The following is a 16,383-nucleotide window of genomic DNA, read 5'->3' as shown; positions in this document are numbered from 1 at the left end:
TCATGGCTAAAACAATCCTTATTTTATTTATACCAAAGTCTCAGGGTCCCTCATGATAAATGCAAGGACAGGGAAAAGCCTCAGGAACATGCCCAGTGCTGAGCCAGGCCTTGGGGATATCCATGGAACAGTGTCTGTGCTGTGGGATGAGACCCCCGACCACCCCGGGCAGGTGTCTGAGGGTGCTGAGCAGCCCCTCACCGGCGGTAACGGTAACGCTTGAAGTGGAACCAGAGCTGGAAGATGCCGTTGGCAAACTGGCAGCGGAAGCCGTGGCGGTGGGAATACTCCCACTCCCTGTTGACAATCTTGAAGGCTATGTCCTCGTAGGGTGGCCCGGCATGGAAGCGCAGGATGGCAAAGTCCTTGTTGTCCTGGCAGGCCTCCAGGAAGTACTCGGGCGTCGAGCGCTTGTCGATGAGGTCAGGGTAGAAGATGTTGAACTTGTAGCCCTGCACGATCTTGGGGGGGGGGTTGTCGAAGTCATAGTGGGTCTGGTTGTACTTGTTCCACTCGAAGCCCGTGTGCACACGGTTGAAGAAGCGGGGCTTGCGTGGCCGGTACTTGTCAGCCCACAGATAGGCCTTGCCCGTGAGCGGCATCTCCACGCTGAACTGCGCCTCGTCCGCGCCCATGCCCTCCTTGGCCTTACGGAAGAAGATGTCGTCGGTGCTCTCGGAAGCATCACCTATAGGGGGAAGAGATGACATCAGGTTCTGCAGTGCCAGCCAGGCCTGGGCCATGTAACACTGCTCCAGGCACGCCGAGAGAAGGAGCTGCTGGGCAGAGGATGCAGAACTGGACACAGGAATGTGTGTGCTGCCCGGTGGGCTCTGAGTGAGTGCTGGGCTGAGCTGTGCTGGAAAACTCAACCAAAACACCCCTTGTGCCTGTCTGCACCCAAACACCTTGGTGGTACTGAGGCAGGTCCCCCAGGAGCACCCTGAGCACCATCTCCCTGCTCCTGCCCAGGCCACAGTGCCCTTTGCTCCAGGGGCATCCCTCTGCCAGGTCAGCTCTGGGTGCCTGCTGCAGATCCAGCTCTTGCCCTTTCCTGAGGGCAGTGTCCCCTCCAGCCCTGCACCCCGAATCACTGCACGCTCTCCATGCCGAGCAGGCTGCACTCACCTGTCACCTGGAGCTGCTGGCGCAGGAGCAGCAGCCGGTGCGTGTCCTCCTCAGCCTCCAGCACGTGGGCGTCGAAGGGCAGCTCGTTGGGGCCCAGCAGCCGGGGGCTGTACTTGCCCGCGTCGTAGTCATCCAGGCTCTGCTGGATCAGATCCTCCTCCATCAGCACAGCCTCCCCCTCTGCCTCTCCCTTGGCCTCTGTGTCCTGCTCTGCCTCTGGCTCTGAGGATGGCCCTGGCTGTGCCTCAAGGCTCTCCTCGGGATCCAGCCTGCATGGAAGGGAGAAGAGAGGACTGGGACGGGGATGGTACCCTCATTCTCTGCTCACCTGGGCTCTGCCTCGGGAAGGGTAGGGGCACAAGGCTGCCTTTCTGCCCGGGGTGCCCCGGGGACAGCCCCAGGTGGCTGCTCACCTGTCACTGGGGGAGGCCGGCTCCCGCTTGATGATGGGGAAGAGTGGCTCACTCTCCACACCCTGCTCCTGCTTCAGCTTGTACAGCTTCTGACGCAGCACGTCCTGGTGCCGCTCCCGCAACCTGAGAGAGAAGAGGAGCTCTTGGGTCCCACTCAGCAGAACCACCTCACTCCCACTGTCCAAAGCTGTGACTCCCACCTCCATAGGCAGAAACCCGATGGGCTTGGATGGTTTTGGGGTGAATAAGCCCCAGTTCAGTTCCCTCTTGGAGACCTCACTACACATCACCACTGCAGAAGGGACTGGATGTCCAGCCCTGCTCCCCTCTTGGAAATCAGCCATTTCACAAAAGGTAGAACACCCTCCCCCATTCCCTCCACCAACTGGGTTTGTGCCTCCCCAGCTCTGCCCACGGCAGGGTCTGCACTGCCCCCACTCTCTGCTCTCACCTGGCCCGAGCCATGTAAGCCTTCAGCTGCTGCAGGAGGCTCTCCCAGTACCCGATGTCCAGGTTGGGCCCTCCCGCCCGGATCTTGCTCTCGATGCCCTGGTACAGAGCTTGCAGCTGGTTGTACGTCTTCCCCTTGAACACGGACTGCACATCTGAGCTGACCGAGGCGTTGACGCCGTCCCGACGCTCCCCTGGACAGGTGAGGGCAGCCGGTCAGTCTCCAGGCACTTGGCCGCACTCATCCCGGTTCTCCTGACAGCAGGAGGCCGGACCCCAGCCAGACACAGCTGCTGGACTCACAACCTCCATCCAGCAGGTCCAAGAGAGCCCCTCTGAACCTGAGCACACGTGGCAGACCCTGCGCCCTAGGTGACCCACCACTCACAGTCCCCGACACCCACACCAGGCTCTGCTCTCCTGCTCACCTGGTCCTCCTTTCCCAGAGGCCTCCAGCTTGCGAAGCTTGGCTATCTCATCCTCTGTGATGATGGTCATGTCCCTCCAGAAGTCCACATTCTTCCCTTGCTCCAGCTCCATGTATACCTGCAGGCAGGAGACAAACCTGACATCAGGCACCTGCTCCACACCACGGGGAGGAAAGCAGAGCTGGTAGAGAAGCCCTGAGCCCAGGCAGAGGGGCAGCAAAACAGGCACCTGGATGTCCTCCACTAGGTCCTCCATGTCAGAGACAGTCAAGCCGTTCAGGAAGGTGTAGGGCTCGTGCATCTCCACGGCCAGGTCATCGTCCTCTGCACTGATGTACTTGGCCAGAAGATCAATGGGTTTCGCCCTCCCATCCCGAATCCGGATCTTAGACCTGGTGAAGGGAGAGGAACAGAGGGACAGTGGGGGATACAGAGCAGTGCCATCCTCTGCTGCCTGCCAGGCCTGGCTCTGAGCAGCTGCACACTTACCGCAGCTTGGCCTGCTGCAGGTGGAAGTTGTCTTCCTGCTCCTCCCAGGTTTTGAAGTGCTCTGCCTCTTTCTCCCGCTGCAGCATCTCCAGCTCCTGCTCCCGCATGGCTTTTTCCCGCTCCCGCTCCAGGCGCAGCTGCTTCACCTGCCCAGGGTGACAGAGCTGTGAGGCCACTGGGGATGGGCCACTGTGCAGACACCACAGACACCTGCTCAAGGACACAGCCAAGACCTGTCCCCGAGTTGCCTTGGCTCCTGCCATCAGCCTGAGCTCCTACAGAGCTGGGAGCCAGCAGGGCCAGGTTGCCTGGGCTCACTGCCAGCCCTGTGGGGGACAGGGGACACAGGCACAACTGAGTGCCTCAGTGTCATGACCTGGCATTGTCCTCCTCAGCACCTCCTGAGCTCCTGGGCTCAACCCCAAGGGAAGAGGTTTCTCATCCTGGAATAGGAGAAGCCAGGGTTCTGTGGCCCCCAGAATCCTACAGACTGGACACCCCCAGGAGAAGAAAATGGGGACTTCCCAGTGAGGGATGGAGAGAACCAGGCTGTAGACAGGGCTCTCTGTCAGACAGTGACATGGAGGGGACATCTTATCCCACCTTCTGCAGCTCCAGGCGATTGTCCTCCTGGATTCGCTTGTTCCTCTCCTTCAGGTCCTTCTCATCCAGATGGCTGATCCCTTTCTTTTCCAGTGCCTTAAACAGAACAGCCAAGAGAAGCTGTGGAACCCAAGGACCTCCACAGCCCTTCACTGGCCAGCAAATGCTACTACATTCACCCATTTCTGCTGTTCCAGTGAGCACTGATCCTGTTGAAGGTCCCTAAATCACTCAAACCCTGCTCCTGAAGCCCCTCAGCAAACCCAGACTCAGCCCACATAGCCCACCTGGCCTGGTGAGGCAACTGCCAGCACAACAGTATCACAGAATCATGGAATGGTTTGGATTAGAAGTGACCTTAAAGATCATTTTGTTCTACCTCCTGCCATGGCAGGGACACCTCCCACTGTCCCAGGCTGCTCTAAGCCCCAATGTCCAGCCTGGCCTTGGGCACTGCCAGGGATCCAGGGGCAGCCCCAGCTGCTCTGGGCACCCTGTGCCAGGCCCTGCCCACCCTCCCAGCCAAGAATTCTTTCCCCATCTAACCCTGCCCTCTGGCAGTGGGAAGCCGTTCCCCTTGTCCTGCCCCTCAGGGTCCTTGTCAAGTCCCTTTCCAGCTCTCCTGGAACCTCTGTAGCTACCAGAAGGAGCTCTAAGGTCTCCTCAGAGCCTCCTCTTCTCCAGAGAACCTTCTCTTCTCCCTAACCCTAACCCTGAACACGCCCAGCCCTCTGTCATTCCTATAGCAGAAGTGCTGCATTCCCGTTACCATCTCTGTGTCCCTGACCCAGTAAATGCTGCCCAGCACTCAGCCTGTAGCTCCCAGCAGCTCCAAGTCCCTCTCCTGCTCTCGACCCATCTCCTTATCCCATCCCCCTGGCTACAGACCCCACCTCAGGCACAGATCCCCCCGACTCCTCCTGCCTGTGCCACCTGGCTGCAGGGACATGGCAGAGCTCACCTTGCTCCAGATGAATGTGCCCAGCAGGTTGTTGTCCCCGAAGGGGTTGTCGGTGTTGGTGTAGCCCATGTACTCCTCACCCCAGCCCATCTTCTCCCGCTTCTTCCTCTCCTTGGCCTCCTTCTTGGCCAACCTCCGTGCTCGCTTCTCCTCGGGCGTCTCCAAGGCCTTCAGCAGAGCCGCCTGCTTCTTCTTCTCCTCCCTCAGCCTCAGCCGCTCCTGCAGGCTCAGCTGCTGCCCCGGCTCCTCCCGGCCCCGGGGCCGTGGCGGGGAGGGGGAGCTGACGGAGGACACGGAGGACTTGGATCCATCCCTCCGGCGGCGCCGCTCCCGGCTCCGCGCTGCCCTGTCCCGCCCGCGCTCCGGGCTGGAGCCGGAGGAGCGGCCCCGGGACCGTGAGCGCTGTTTCCTCCGGTCCTTACGGTGCCGATCGCGGCTGCTGCTCCTTTTTTTCTTTTTCCATTTCTGTCTCTCATCGCCAGAGTCCGAGCTGGGGGGACACAGCGGGGCTTCAGCGGGAGAAAGCCGCGGCCGTGCCGGGCACGGAGCGTCTCCCCGCCGCAGCTCAGGCCGGCCCGGGCCCAGCGCCACCGGCAGCGCCGAGACAGCGAGGGGTGCTTGCGGCCCCAGCCCTGATCGCCCCGAGCCGCTGTCACGAGCAGCGCTTGGGACCGAGCGCCCGGCCCCACTCTCCCGCCCCCAGCCCTGCCCGAGCCCGGCGGCACCGAGCACTCCTTCCCGTCCCCCGCCGGGCCCGGGCTGGGGACAGCAGCCGGGCCGGGCCGCGCGGGCCCCGCCACACCAGCCCCGCTTCCCCACAGACACGGTGCGGCCGCTCCGGGCCAGCTGCTCACTCACCCCGAGCTCGGCTCCCGGCGTCGGCCCCGACTCCGGCTCTTGCTCCGGCTGCGGTGCCGCCGCCCGCGGCTCCCGGACCGCGAGCGCCCCCGATCCCGATCCCGATCCCGATCCCGATCCCGATCCCGATCCCGATCCTGGTCCCGGTCCCGGTCCCGCTCCCTTTCCCGGTCCCTCTCCCGCTCCGAGCGGCCGCCCCGGGCCGGGCTGCGCGACCCGGAGCCCATTGGCAGCGGCGGCTCCGCCCCGGGGCCTCGCGGGGCCTCAGCACACCAGGCTGCCCCGCCGTCCGCCTGCGCCCGCCCCGCCTCACCAGCGGCCCCGGCGCAGACAGGCGGGCGGCCGGGCAGCCCCGCCGGTGCGAGCCCCTTTCGGCCGGGCCGGGGCGGGCCCCGCGCGGCGCTCAGAGAGGAGGCGGAGAGGCCGAGAGCACAGCACAGACTGCAGAACGCTTTATCAGAGCGGGGTACAGATCTCTGGAAAAGGGGCGCCCCGGAGAAGGAGGAGAAAAACCCTCAAAACAACCGAGAAAAAAAAAAAAAAAAGCGCCCAGGCCTCGAGCCCCGGAACAGAGACGGGATAACACCCCAGCATCGGCGTCCCCGTCCGGCCGCAGCGCCCGCGCCCCCTCCGCCGAGCATCCAGCACACGGGCGCGTGTGGGAACAGCGATATCCACGGGGACATCCACCGGGACACGCGTGGGGACAGGGACAGCCACCGGGACAGACGTGGGTGGGAACAGGGACAGCCACCGGGACAGACGTGGGTGGGAACCGGGACAGCCACCGGGACACACAGCGCGTGTAGACATGGACAGAAAAAACCTTCAGGCACGGCCCAAGACGCCTCAGCCCTGGCTTTCTCCTTGTCCGCTCGGGAAGCGCTGGAGCAGTGGCTGGGAATGAGAAGGGGAATGCGGGGGGCGACGGAGCCCTGCGAACGCCTCTGCCTTGGACCAAGTCCTGTGAGTGCTCTGCCTTCTAAAAAACTCCCCGAAGTGCAATTCCGGCACACGCCACGGGAGACACAGCGGCAGCCAAAAGCTGCACCCCCTCTGTATGTGTTGAGTGTCTCTCTACGAGCTCCTGGGTTTGCCCCAGAGCCTTTACAGGAGCCTGACTACAAACTCGAGGACAGAGATGCCCATTTTCTCCTGCCAGCCCCTTACCTGGCAGGGAGAGCTCACCTGCAGCCCCAGCACCAGGCAATGGTCAGGGCATGTCCCACAGAGCCTGAGATCCTGTGTGGGACGACAGGGATGGACAGCAGTGGCACACAGACCTATGTGGGAAGGGGCTGTCCTGCGGGGTCGAATCTCAGAGTACAAGACACATGCATGAGAGAGCCTGGACAGCACCTGCTGGGTCACTCAGGAGAGCCCAGCAGAGAACAGCAACTCAAGTCCAGAATGAGCTGAAGTGCAGCTGGAGGAACGTTCAGACCAAGGATGCTCTTTTCCATGGGCAAGTGCTGTTCCTGCCCAGGCAGCACTGGCAGTGCCTGTGACATGCTCCAGAGCTGCTGCTGCTCCCCTGCAGTGCTGTGCAGAGGGGGGCCAAGAATGAGCTCTAAAATCCAAGGTCCTTTCATGAAGCCTCTGTGGGAAGCAGAGACTGAACAGTTCCCCAGCACTGAGCTGCTGGGACAGGAGGTGACACGGCAGGGACTGTGCCAGCCTGAACAGGGGCAGTTTCCATTTCAGATCAGCATCTCCCTACAGGAAGGTTCCTCCTTGTCCCCTTGACAAAGCTGTTCTAAGCCTTTGCCCCTTCCTCTTACAGGACCACCCCGACCCGTCCAGACCTGCTCCAGAGGGTCATTACAGAACTGCACAAGGATCATCTCAAAAAGGGAAGACAATTCTTTGAAACGAACATGCTGCAGGAGCTCTGGGTTCACCTCCTCTCTCAGGACCCAAGCACAGCTCCAGCTCACAAAGCTCATTCTCTGGGACACTCCCTGCACAGAGGCCAAGCAGCTTTAGAGACCCCTAGAAATAAGGGGAAAGAATAAAATCTCCATCAGCAATGCTTAAACCATCTCAAAAAAGAGGCTTGATTTCAGGTGGCTGGAAAGTCCTGATGAGGCCAAACACTCCAGCTCCTGACCGAGGTGGTCCCAGGGCAGGGGCCTGGGTCAGAACAGCTCGAGCCCACCCTGGTTCCCCCCCAGAGCCCCCTCCAGCACAGCACTCAACAGCAGCCCTTGCAGCAGGGGTGTGGCTCCCTCTGGCTGTTCTATGCACACTGCTGGAGGAAAAATAAGTTGCATTTTTAGCTTTTTGAAGCCCCTTGCCTTGAGCCCAGAGGCAGGTGAGGCTGTAGGTATTGCACGGCTCCCATTCCCCTCCACCAAGCCCTGAGCCCCCCCCAGCCTGCAGAGCCCCCCGGGTGGCACAGGCAGGTGGGCTGGGGCAGGAGCTGCAGCTGGGAGAACGAGCTGCCAAGCAGCGACGGAAAGGGGAGAGTTTCTTGAGAGACTTTTGATAGACTATTTGGTAAATACATGGATACATGAACAGCAGCAACTTGCACAATCCCCAGACTGTGCTCCCAAGAAGCACAACTCGCAGCCTTCTGCATCCACAGGCAGGGAAGGGAAGTCCAGGTCCTGTATTCCAGGCAAGAAAAAACCCATCAGTTCCTGAAGAGTCTCACTAAGTTCAGCACAGTACAGAAGGAAGAGCTTCCCATCAGCCCAGCTACCTCCTGGGACCCAACATAACCGCTCCTGAGTGCTGCTGTGAAGACAGATTGTGGGGACTGAGGCCTGAGAGCAGGGTCCTGCTTCCCCACCCCTCTACAGGGAATCCCGAGGACAGTGAAGATTGTAAAGGGAATAAAGAGATTTCAACCCTCTTTTCTCAAGTGAGGTTCATAAAGCACACGAACAAGACCTGTCTCCCTCTGGTCTAAAGGATTTCCTGTTTTCTCTCTGGGAGATGAGGATGGGATTGCTGGATTCCAGACAATGCTATGATATGTGTCCTGCTGATGGATGAGCCTCAACACTACCCCGTGACACCGAATTCTCTCACCTATAGCCTGCAGCCCTCGCAAAGCAAACCCTCTCAGACACCCGCAGCAGAGATTTCCACCAGCAGACGTGACCCCAAGCAACACCCCAGTCACCCAGCTTTCTGTCCAAGAGTCCATGAGCACAGCAGTGCTGGCACAATTCCATGGCAGAGCCAGGCTTCTGTTCCTGCCTCCAGCGATTGAACATCTCCCTGCCTGCCCTGAGGGGCGGAGGGGACTTGTGAACCCAGTGTCCGTGACCCCAGGGTACACCCACGAGCAGGTGAGGGGCTGAGTGGCTCCAGGAGGATGCAGGGTCTGGACAAGCCCCACATGGGCCGGGCAGAGTGGGGAACTCGCCCTCCAACGCGGCCGGGCTTGGGAGGTGCCCAGTTCCCATCTGTCCGTGCCCGTGGGTCCGGAGCAGGCGGCGGCCGGTCGGATGAAGCGTGGACTCCAAGCACAGAGGGAGGGGTGGCGCAGCAGTGCAGCATAGGGTGAAGGTGGAGCCCGTCACGACTTCGGGGAGAGCCGAGGAGTCCATGTCACTGTCGCCAGGAACTGTGTGCTGCCCCGCAGTGGTACAGACAGGAGAAGTCGCTAGGGAGTTTGGATCCAAGTGAATTGGCATGGCTACTTTGGACTATGGTAGCATGGGAGCAATTCTATTCCATGGCCTTTAATACATTTCATTTTCATAGCACCTTTCATCCCAGGGTTTAAGTGCTGTAACAGAAGTGGGTACTGTGCACCCATTAGCACAGGGGAAACCGAGGCACAGAATGGTTTAGTGACTCGCCTTGGGCCAGTCGGAAAAACCGTGGCAGAGTCTGGACAGCCTTAAACCTCCTGACTCCCTCAGTTGGTCAGACCACACTGCTGCCTCGCATGAAGCCACTCCGGTCCCTGCCCTCCCCAGCAATGTGCTCCTACCCATTCTTCGGTGAGGTCTCATGCTCCTTTCTGATGAACAAATATATGACCCAAAAAAAAAAAAAAAAAAAAAAAAGAAAAAAAAGTAAAAAAAAAAGTGCAGTAAACTAAATGTTTAAAAAAGCACATTTGTGCTGTCTCTGTGCAAAGATAAAAGAAATAAATACATGATTACAAAATTAAAAAGGTTCACAGTATCACACATGGATAGGTAGCTACGGTAGTGCACGTCTGGAAAACACTGTGGTACTACCCAGGATTCTCTACATCCAGCTGGAATTCTCTGCTGGGAGCTGCGGGTGAGCGGGTGGTTTCTTTGCTGCCCACATCTGGGATAAGTAGAAATACATGGTTATAGTTTTGCTCCATTCTGAAACGCAGTGCCCGGGATCCTGCAGTGCAGCAATACTGGTGTCAGCAAGCTCTTCCCCATCCCACTGGAATGGCTGCATCAACGAAAAGGGAACACATCGACCTGCAGAGGGAATCGCTGCTCTCTGGGACTTCTGTGTCTGCATAGAGATTACTGCAAGAGGCAGAGAGAAGAGAGTCACAGAATCATGGAATCATTAAGGTGGGCAAAGACCTCCAAGATTACCAAGTCCAACCATCAGCCCAGCACCACCACCATGCTGTTTGACCACTGCCCTGGGCAGCCTGTTCCAATACCTGACAATCCCCTTTCAGTGAAGAAATTTTACCAAATATCCAACCTAAACCTCCCCTAGCACAGCTTGAGGCTGTTTCCTCTTGTCCTGTCCCTTGTTGCCTGGGAGCAGATCCCAACCCCTGCCTGGCTGCACCCTCCTGTCAGGGAGTTGTGGAGAGCAAGGTCTCCCCTGAGCCTCCTTTTCTCCAGGCTGAGCCCCCCCAGCTGCTCCTCATCACACTTGTGTTCCAGCCCCTTCCCCAGCTCCACTCCCTTCTCTGGACACGCTCCAGCCCCTCAATGTCTTTCTGGTCGTGAGGGGAAAGAGAACCAACCCCTGAGCACCAGTGCCCACATCAGTCAGGTCTGTGTCCCGCCAACTTCCCAGCACAACCAGAGAGGCTGTTCTACATCCTCCAGCAAGGGCAACATGTCTGGAAAACCTGAGGTCCCCAAAGCCTTCCCTGCACCAAACAACTGGGAATAAGCCACAGCCCTTGCTGAGCGGGCCGGGGCTCTGCCAGCACAGAGCTGACCCGGGAGGCAGCCGGGCTCTGCTGCAGCCATGCAGGAGCCCCAGGCTGCCAGAGGCCAAGCTGATCTTGCAGAGGGAGCACAAACTCTGACCTCGACCCACCGGGCACCCGGCACACGGCTGTTGGACACTTACTGTATCGCTCTCCTCATCGGAGACAGAGTGGAGCTGAGCGCTATAGTGGAGCGGGGAGTAAACCCAACTCCTCTCGTCTGTCGGCTGCCAGAGTGGCCAGAGACGGCAGGGAGAATGCAGGGAGAGCAGCAGCAGAGCAGGGAGCAAAGGAGAGAAGAGGAAAAAATAAAAGGAGAAAATAAAAAGAGTAGGAGACAATACAGTAAGAACAGCTGTCCACCTGGAGGGAGAGCACTGAGCCCAGAGCCAGCTCTCAGCAGAGGAGCCCTCCTCATCCTCAGCACGTACCTGCTCCCTGCCAGCCGGGACACGGGACCTGCGCCAGCTGCAGTGGGGGTGGCACAACCTCTCCTCTTGTAGGGACAGAGTTTTAGAGCTTTTGAGATGTCAGGGAAACCTCAGCTCCCTGCCATGGCATCACCCCGGCTCCAGAGAAACCTAGAGACTTGGGAAGTGACTTACCTAAGAGCAGTGACAGCTCTGGGTTCCTGCTACCCGATACCAGCTCTCACCCTCCCATTTCTAGAGCCCTGTGCATGCTACAAACTGATATCCAGGAGGGCTTTTACAGGGAAACTGGATTTGTTTGCTGTGCCTTCCTCCTCCTCTGCAGAAGGCAGCGGAGCTGGGGTGAGACCATGGCGGATGGTGGCCACAGAAAGGAAACAGTTATTGCTGAGATCCTGGGGACAGTGGGGTGATGGGAACAAGTACAACACAGGAGGCAAAACACAACTGGACCCTGGAAAGAATGAGGGGAAGGAGGTGTGCCTTGAGGGACAGTTATCACAGCACTGGGCATTGGTGTGAGAAGACACACTCTGCTGCCAACACAGCACAGATTCAGGGGCTGGTCTCTGCTTCCAGGGTTCCCAGGGGCAATTTACATTGTGAACAGGCTCTTTTAGTCTCCAGCGGAGCTCCCACAGAGAGGAAACTGCCCCCTTTGACACAGCCTGGCATTTGCAAAGGAAGAGAAACAGAACTGGGTGCTTGGAAGAAGCCTGGGTGTTCCCAGCCCAGGAACTGTGACAGTCTACAATGTACAAGGAACTACAAGAAGCCAGAGAAGCTTTGAAGCACTGGGCTCCACATGCTGAACCCTCCAGTAACTGCAGCTCCATTAGTAGAGACCAGTGGGTCTGGGAGGAAGGAGGGTTGAGAAACCCCTTTCTGGAGCTTCTCTCAGGGCTCTGTCAGAGGTACAGGAAAGCTCCCCACCACATCAAGCATGATCCACATCCTCTTTTTTATCCATCCTGACTGAACCACGTGCTCCAGCCAGTCTCTTTCAGAGCCTTTTAGGAGCTTGGATGCATGCGGGGAGCTGCGGGAGATAAAGGAGCATCCAGTGCTTGGCACTACCCCTCCTGGTGCTGGAGCAGGCAAACCCAGCTGAGGGGCAGGAGGAGCTGCAGGAGGAGTTGCCTGTTTGCCCACAGAGGTGCAGCACCTTCCTCATGCCATCAGCCACGGCAAGGGGCACATTCCTGCTCCTGCTTCCCCATGCCCAGTACCCAAATGGGAGCACCAGGCTGCACCAGCACTTGTGCGAGGCTCCGGCAGCACTGCCAGCACCCCGTGGGGACAGCAGCTCTCCCAAAGCCTGAGAAGGGAAATGCTAAACCCCAGAACAATCTCAGCTCTAGATTCAGCCCCTAAAACTCAAATGCCTCCCTGCATCTTTTGGAAAGTAAAATCCTCCCTGCTCACAGAACACCTTCAGTGAGGAGGGAGCACACTGGTGATGCTGAGAAGGGCTGGAGAGCTGAAACCAGCCCTAACTCAGCACCACCTCCTGCCTCATTTAGTTTATGAGCTGCTCCCCACAAGCCAAAACAGTTCTGTTTGCAACTGGATTTTTGGAAGCTTCGAAACATCTTAATGGTGTCTTTAAAACTCTTCCTGGGCTGAGGGAGCTGAGCCTGACATCATCTATAGAGGCCCCGGTGCCTCCCTGGCCAGGTCTGGTACTCAGAATCACAGACCAGTTTGGATTGGAAGATCACCCAGTATCCCCCCTTGCCATGGGCAGGGACACCTTCCACCATCCCAGGCTGCTTCAAGCCCATCCATCCTAGCCTTGGACACTGCCAGGGATGGGGCAACCACAGGTTCTCTGGGCAACCTGTGCCAGGGCCTCATCACTCTCACTTTTCCCAAGGGCTGGGTGACATTACGGCCCATGCCGGGGTAGGAGCTGCGTCACCAGTCTGCAGAAAAGCAGGACAGAGCTCATGATTCTCCCAGATCCTACAAGGAGATCCACTGGTGTCATTTCAGTATGCTTCCCCCATTTCTGCTGGGCTGGTTCCTAATGCCCACTCAATCCAGAGCCCCAGCCGTCGAGGGAAAAGGGGTGCTGGCCCCAGTGTTTCAAAGCTGCAGCTCTGCTCCCCTACATGCTGTGCTGGCATGGTCACTTACAATCCCAGAGGAATGCGAGGTAGTTCGGAGTCTGCGCTGGCGGGGAGAGTAAATCCAGTACCTCCCATCTGTGAACTGGGTGGCCCAGGACAAGTGAGGTGAGAAAGGAAACAGAGGAAAAAAAGGGTGATGTGAAAGAGAGGATGAAAGAGAAAGCAAAAAACAAGGGGTTGGGCAACTCCAGGCCTGAACGGGTGAGCAGGTGGGAAAGCCGTGCAGGGGAGAGCAGGGGAGAGCGGTGCCCATGCCCTGCCACACTCTGCACTTTTATTCCCTGGGGATGAACAGGAGAATGAAGTGCTCTCCAGGAGCAGACTTGCAGTGATCAGATCACAGTCCTCTGGGACTGGCCAAATCCTCCTCTGTACACACCAACCCTTCACCCACCACTGCCCCTGAGCACTCCTGTAGGAGCAGCTGTGGTGCTGCTTGAGCACACGGGTGCAGCCTCACCTGAGCTCCAGCTCAAGTGGCTTTCCAAGGAGAGTGCCCATGGGAACCCCAATCAGCTTTTCCCTTCATCCCAGCAGTGACAAACACTCCACAGCACACGACACACATTTAATGCAAAACTCAGACTCAGATGAAGTATGAAATGCTGATGAGCAGTCAGTCACGCTCTCAAGAACACTCTGCAGAATTTTCTCTTGGACAGAGGTGCCCCTCAAGCTGGGCGGAGTCCATATGCCCAGGGACAGGGAGGAAGAGGAGCTGACCCTCGCTAGAAGACACTTGCCAGGAGAGCAGGCAGGATTTGCCTGCACACAGCTGCCATCCACAGGCAAGGAAGGGGCAGCCATGTTAGAGGAGCCGTTTGCATTTTGAACAGCATGCATCCAACTCCAAACAAGCTGTAAAACAGGGCTGATTCCTTCCACAGCTCCCACGAGCCTCACAGTGACTCGGCAATGAGTGAGCAGCTCTGCAGCAGAGTCACAAGAGCTCAGGGAAAGGCCAATGCTGCATTTTAGTTTAGCCTGAAGGAGCCCATCACATGGGCTCAGCTCATCTCCAGCACCACAGAACCAACAGCAACAAGTTGGAGCAGGGAGAAGCCGGGCACCTCTTTTAATGAGGGTGCCAGTGCCAAGGCATGAGAGAGAGCTCAGCTCTCGTGGGACAGGCACTCAGCTCTGCTCCGCGAATCCATGGGACAGGTACATGTTGCTAAAAAACCTCTTCTCTGGTCTGCAGAAGTTGCTCAGCCACTGTGGGAGCTGAGTGAGGACCAGTGCCAGGCTCCACGGCACTCTGCTGCCAACCACCAACTTACTCCCTGGCTCAGCACTAGACTCCCACTGCATCACCTAATGCAGCCTGCAGGGAAAGGAAAAGCCGGAGTTCACCAAAGCCCAAGGTCACCCTCTGCAACCACCTCCCCTTGGGTCTAGGCCATGTTTGTGTCAGGAAAGCAGCCAAGATCTCTGGCTGAGGAAGGAAGAACCTCTCTGTTGCACCCACATCACCTTGGCTTGTCCCAAGAGCAAATGTGCTGGCCTAGATAAGCACTTGTGCTTGGAAGTAGAGCAGCACAGCTACAGCTACATCCACAGCAGGAGTGCCACCTGTGTGAGCCCCACTAGATGCTGGTTTGAGTTCTCCAAGGGTTAATCCAGTTTCCTGCATTCAGAAACCCACCCAGCATCAAGGTCTCAAGGTGCTCTACACCAAGATGGCGCAGGGCAGGCACTGCCCTGCACCCAGCTGCCTGGAATGGATACTGACAGCCTTGTCCAACCCTTCCCATCACACCCCAAGGGTCAGGTGGAGAAGGTCTCTTACAAAGTATATGTCTGTGACTGGCACGTCGTCTTCATCCGAGGCCTGGCTGGCTGGTTCCGAGGCCTGGCTGGCCGTCTCCACCTCTACGGTGGCTGTGGATGTGACAATGGCACAGGCTGAAGAAGCTGCCTCTCTGCAAAGGGGAAAGAAATGACAGTCTAGTCACTGCAATCAGGACAGGAGCAAGCAGAACTGATTTATTACAGAGGAGCTGAAGATGCTATGCTGTCACATCCTGAAAGGTCAGGGCAGGGCAGGGCAGGTCAGAACTGTTCTCAGCCTCACCCAACACCCAGCAAAGCTGGAGACCGGCAAAGCCTCCAGCACAAGCAGCCACAGGTCAAAACCCACCGTGTGGGCTCTGCTCGACACTCTTAAACCACTCACTCTTTGACCTTTTCTTCTTCAGGAGCTACAATCTCAACGTCACACTTGGGCTCCAGCTCGACACTGATTTGCTGAACCTCCTCCTCGACCCGCACCTCCTCGTGTGACCTGGAAACCAAAGAGAGACAGGCCCAAAGGCTCAGCTGGGCAGGAGTTATGCACAGCCCTCAATTTTAGGTCAGCCTGAATCAGTCCTGAGCCAGCCAAGCCTCTTGTGCAGCTCTGCCCCAGCACAGCGCTGCTGCTGCTGTGACTGTGGCACCCGGCTCCCAGCCGCAGACAGTGGCTGATTTCAGCTCAGAGGGAGCACTCAGACCTCTCAGCATTGAGGGTTTGGATAACCAAAACTCCCAGGAAAAAGAGTCAGTCCTGGAAGATTGCAGCACTCAGGAATAACATGGTGGGAGAAGAGGACAAGAGCAAAGGAGTTAAACAACCAGTGCTGTAGGAAAGATGGGCAGTGTCAGATGGAGCATGGGAGCAAAGAGAACTGGCCTCCAGGGAAAACTTGTATCCAGAGTTAGCCCGGCACCAGGCCAGAGCCTCTGACCTCTTCCAAGACTCCCAGCACATTAAAGCTGCTCCAGGGTTGACATCAGATTTATTTGCACTCTCTGGAACTGTTTCTGACAGTCTTCACTTTAATACCTCATGTTATTAGAGTAATTACTTGTGCCAGCAGGGCTGGCTCCACTGTCCCCATGGGAAGGAGGAGCGGGAGCCTGCCAAGCCAAGGGGCAGTTGTCAGAGAAGGGCTGAGCTCTGGGTTCACTGACAGCACTGCCCTGCTCCAGGCTGGCTCTGACCAGAGTTGGGGCCAGTGGGCAGCAACTTCTGTCCAGCTCCACGCAAGGAGCTCGCTCCTCTCTTCCTCACAGGGCTGGACCTCAAACCTGGAGTGAATTCCCCAGCAGACAAGAATAACCAGAGGCGTGACACATTCTTGAGCAAATTGGGTAAGGCTTTTTCCATCTCAGCTCAGGAATGTAAATTCTTGCTTTAATAAATTTGTGCTTGCACTGGTTTTCACCAGGGGATCCCAGAGAGCTCTACAAGTACACAGGTCCCTGCTCTCCCAGGAAGGGCACATGGAGGCACTGGCACTAGAAGGGACAAATTAGGCAAAAAACAGCAAAGGTGGCCTGCAGACAAACACCTGCAGAGGGTCAGTGTAGCTTTGGTAAAT

At 57.8% G+C, this 16,383-nt stretch overlaps 2 protein-coding genes across 13 annotated transcripts in view; both read right to left on the bottom strand.

Annotated features, from left to right (window-relative positions):
* CACTIN (cactin, spliceosome C complex subunit) lies at positions 1-5,572 on the bottom strand. Its single transcript, XM_042023277.1, has 10 exons — positions 5,331-5,572; positions 4,473-4,962; positions 3,512-3,607; positions 2,909-3,054; positions 2,649-2,811; positions 2,420-2,537; positions 1,993-2,185; positions 1,542-1,664; positions 1,129-1,397; positions 1-688 (listed from the first exon to the last, which is right to left on the bottom strand). Exons 1-10 carry the CDS (start codon positions 5,555-5,557, stop codon positions 198-200), a joined length of 2,316 nt encoding a protein of 771 aa, XP_041879211.1. The 5' UTR covers positions 5,558-5,572; the 3' UTR covers positions 1-197.
* A 187-nt stretch (positions 5,573-5,759) lies between these two features.
* PIP5K1C (phosphatidylinositol-4-phosphate 5-kinase type 1 gamma) overlaps positions 5,760-16,383 on the bottom strand; it is a 52,035-nt gene continuing 41,411 nt past the window's right edge. For 5 of the 12 annotated variants that reach the window (XM_042023278.1, XM_042023280.1, XM_042023281.1 and 2 more), the window contains 5 exons: positions 15,198-15,305; positions 14,811-14,943; positions 13,029-13,103; positions 10,602-10,685; positions 5,760-9,808 (listed from right to left, as the gene is read on the bottom strand). In XM_042023278.1, coding sequence (XP_041879212.1) covers positions 9,806-9,808; positions 10,602-10,685; positions 13,029-13,103; positions 14,811-14,943; positions 15,198-15,305 — 403 coding nt within the window. In that variant the 3' untranslated portion in view covers positions 5,760-9,805. Of the gene's footprint in view, positions 9,809-10,601; positions 10,686-13,028; positions 13,104-13,568; positions 14,346-14,810; positions 14,944-15,197; positions 15,306-16,383 lie in introns of those variants that run through there. The other 7 variants (XM_042023284.1, XM_042023285.1, XM_042023286.1 and 4 more) reach the window with 3 other exon arrangements.

This window comes from Corvus kubaryi, unplaced genomic scaffold (assembly GCF_017639235.1).
Source record: "Corvus kubaryi isolate FWS band 111438036 unplaced genomic scaffold, C.kubaryi_AGA036_p1.0 37241, whole genome shotgun sequence".
Classification (NCBI taxonomy): Eukaryota; Metazoa; Chordata; class Aves; order Passeriformes; family Corvidae; genus Corvus; species Corvus kubaryi.
Note: the sequence above shows the minus strand (reverse complement) of the source record. Positions and strands in the feature narration are given on the sequence as shown.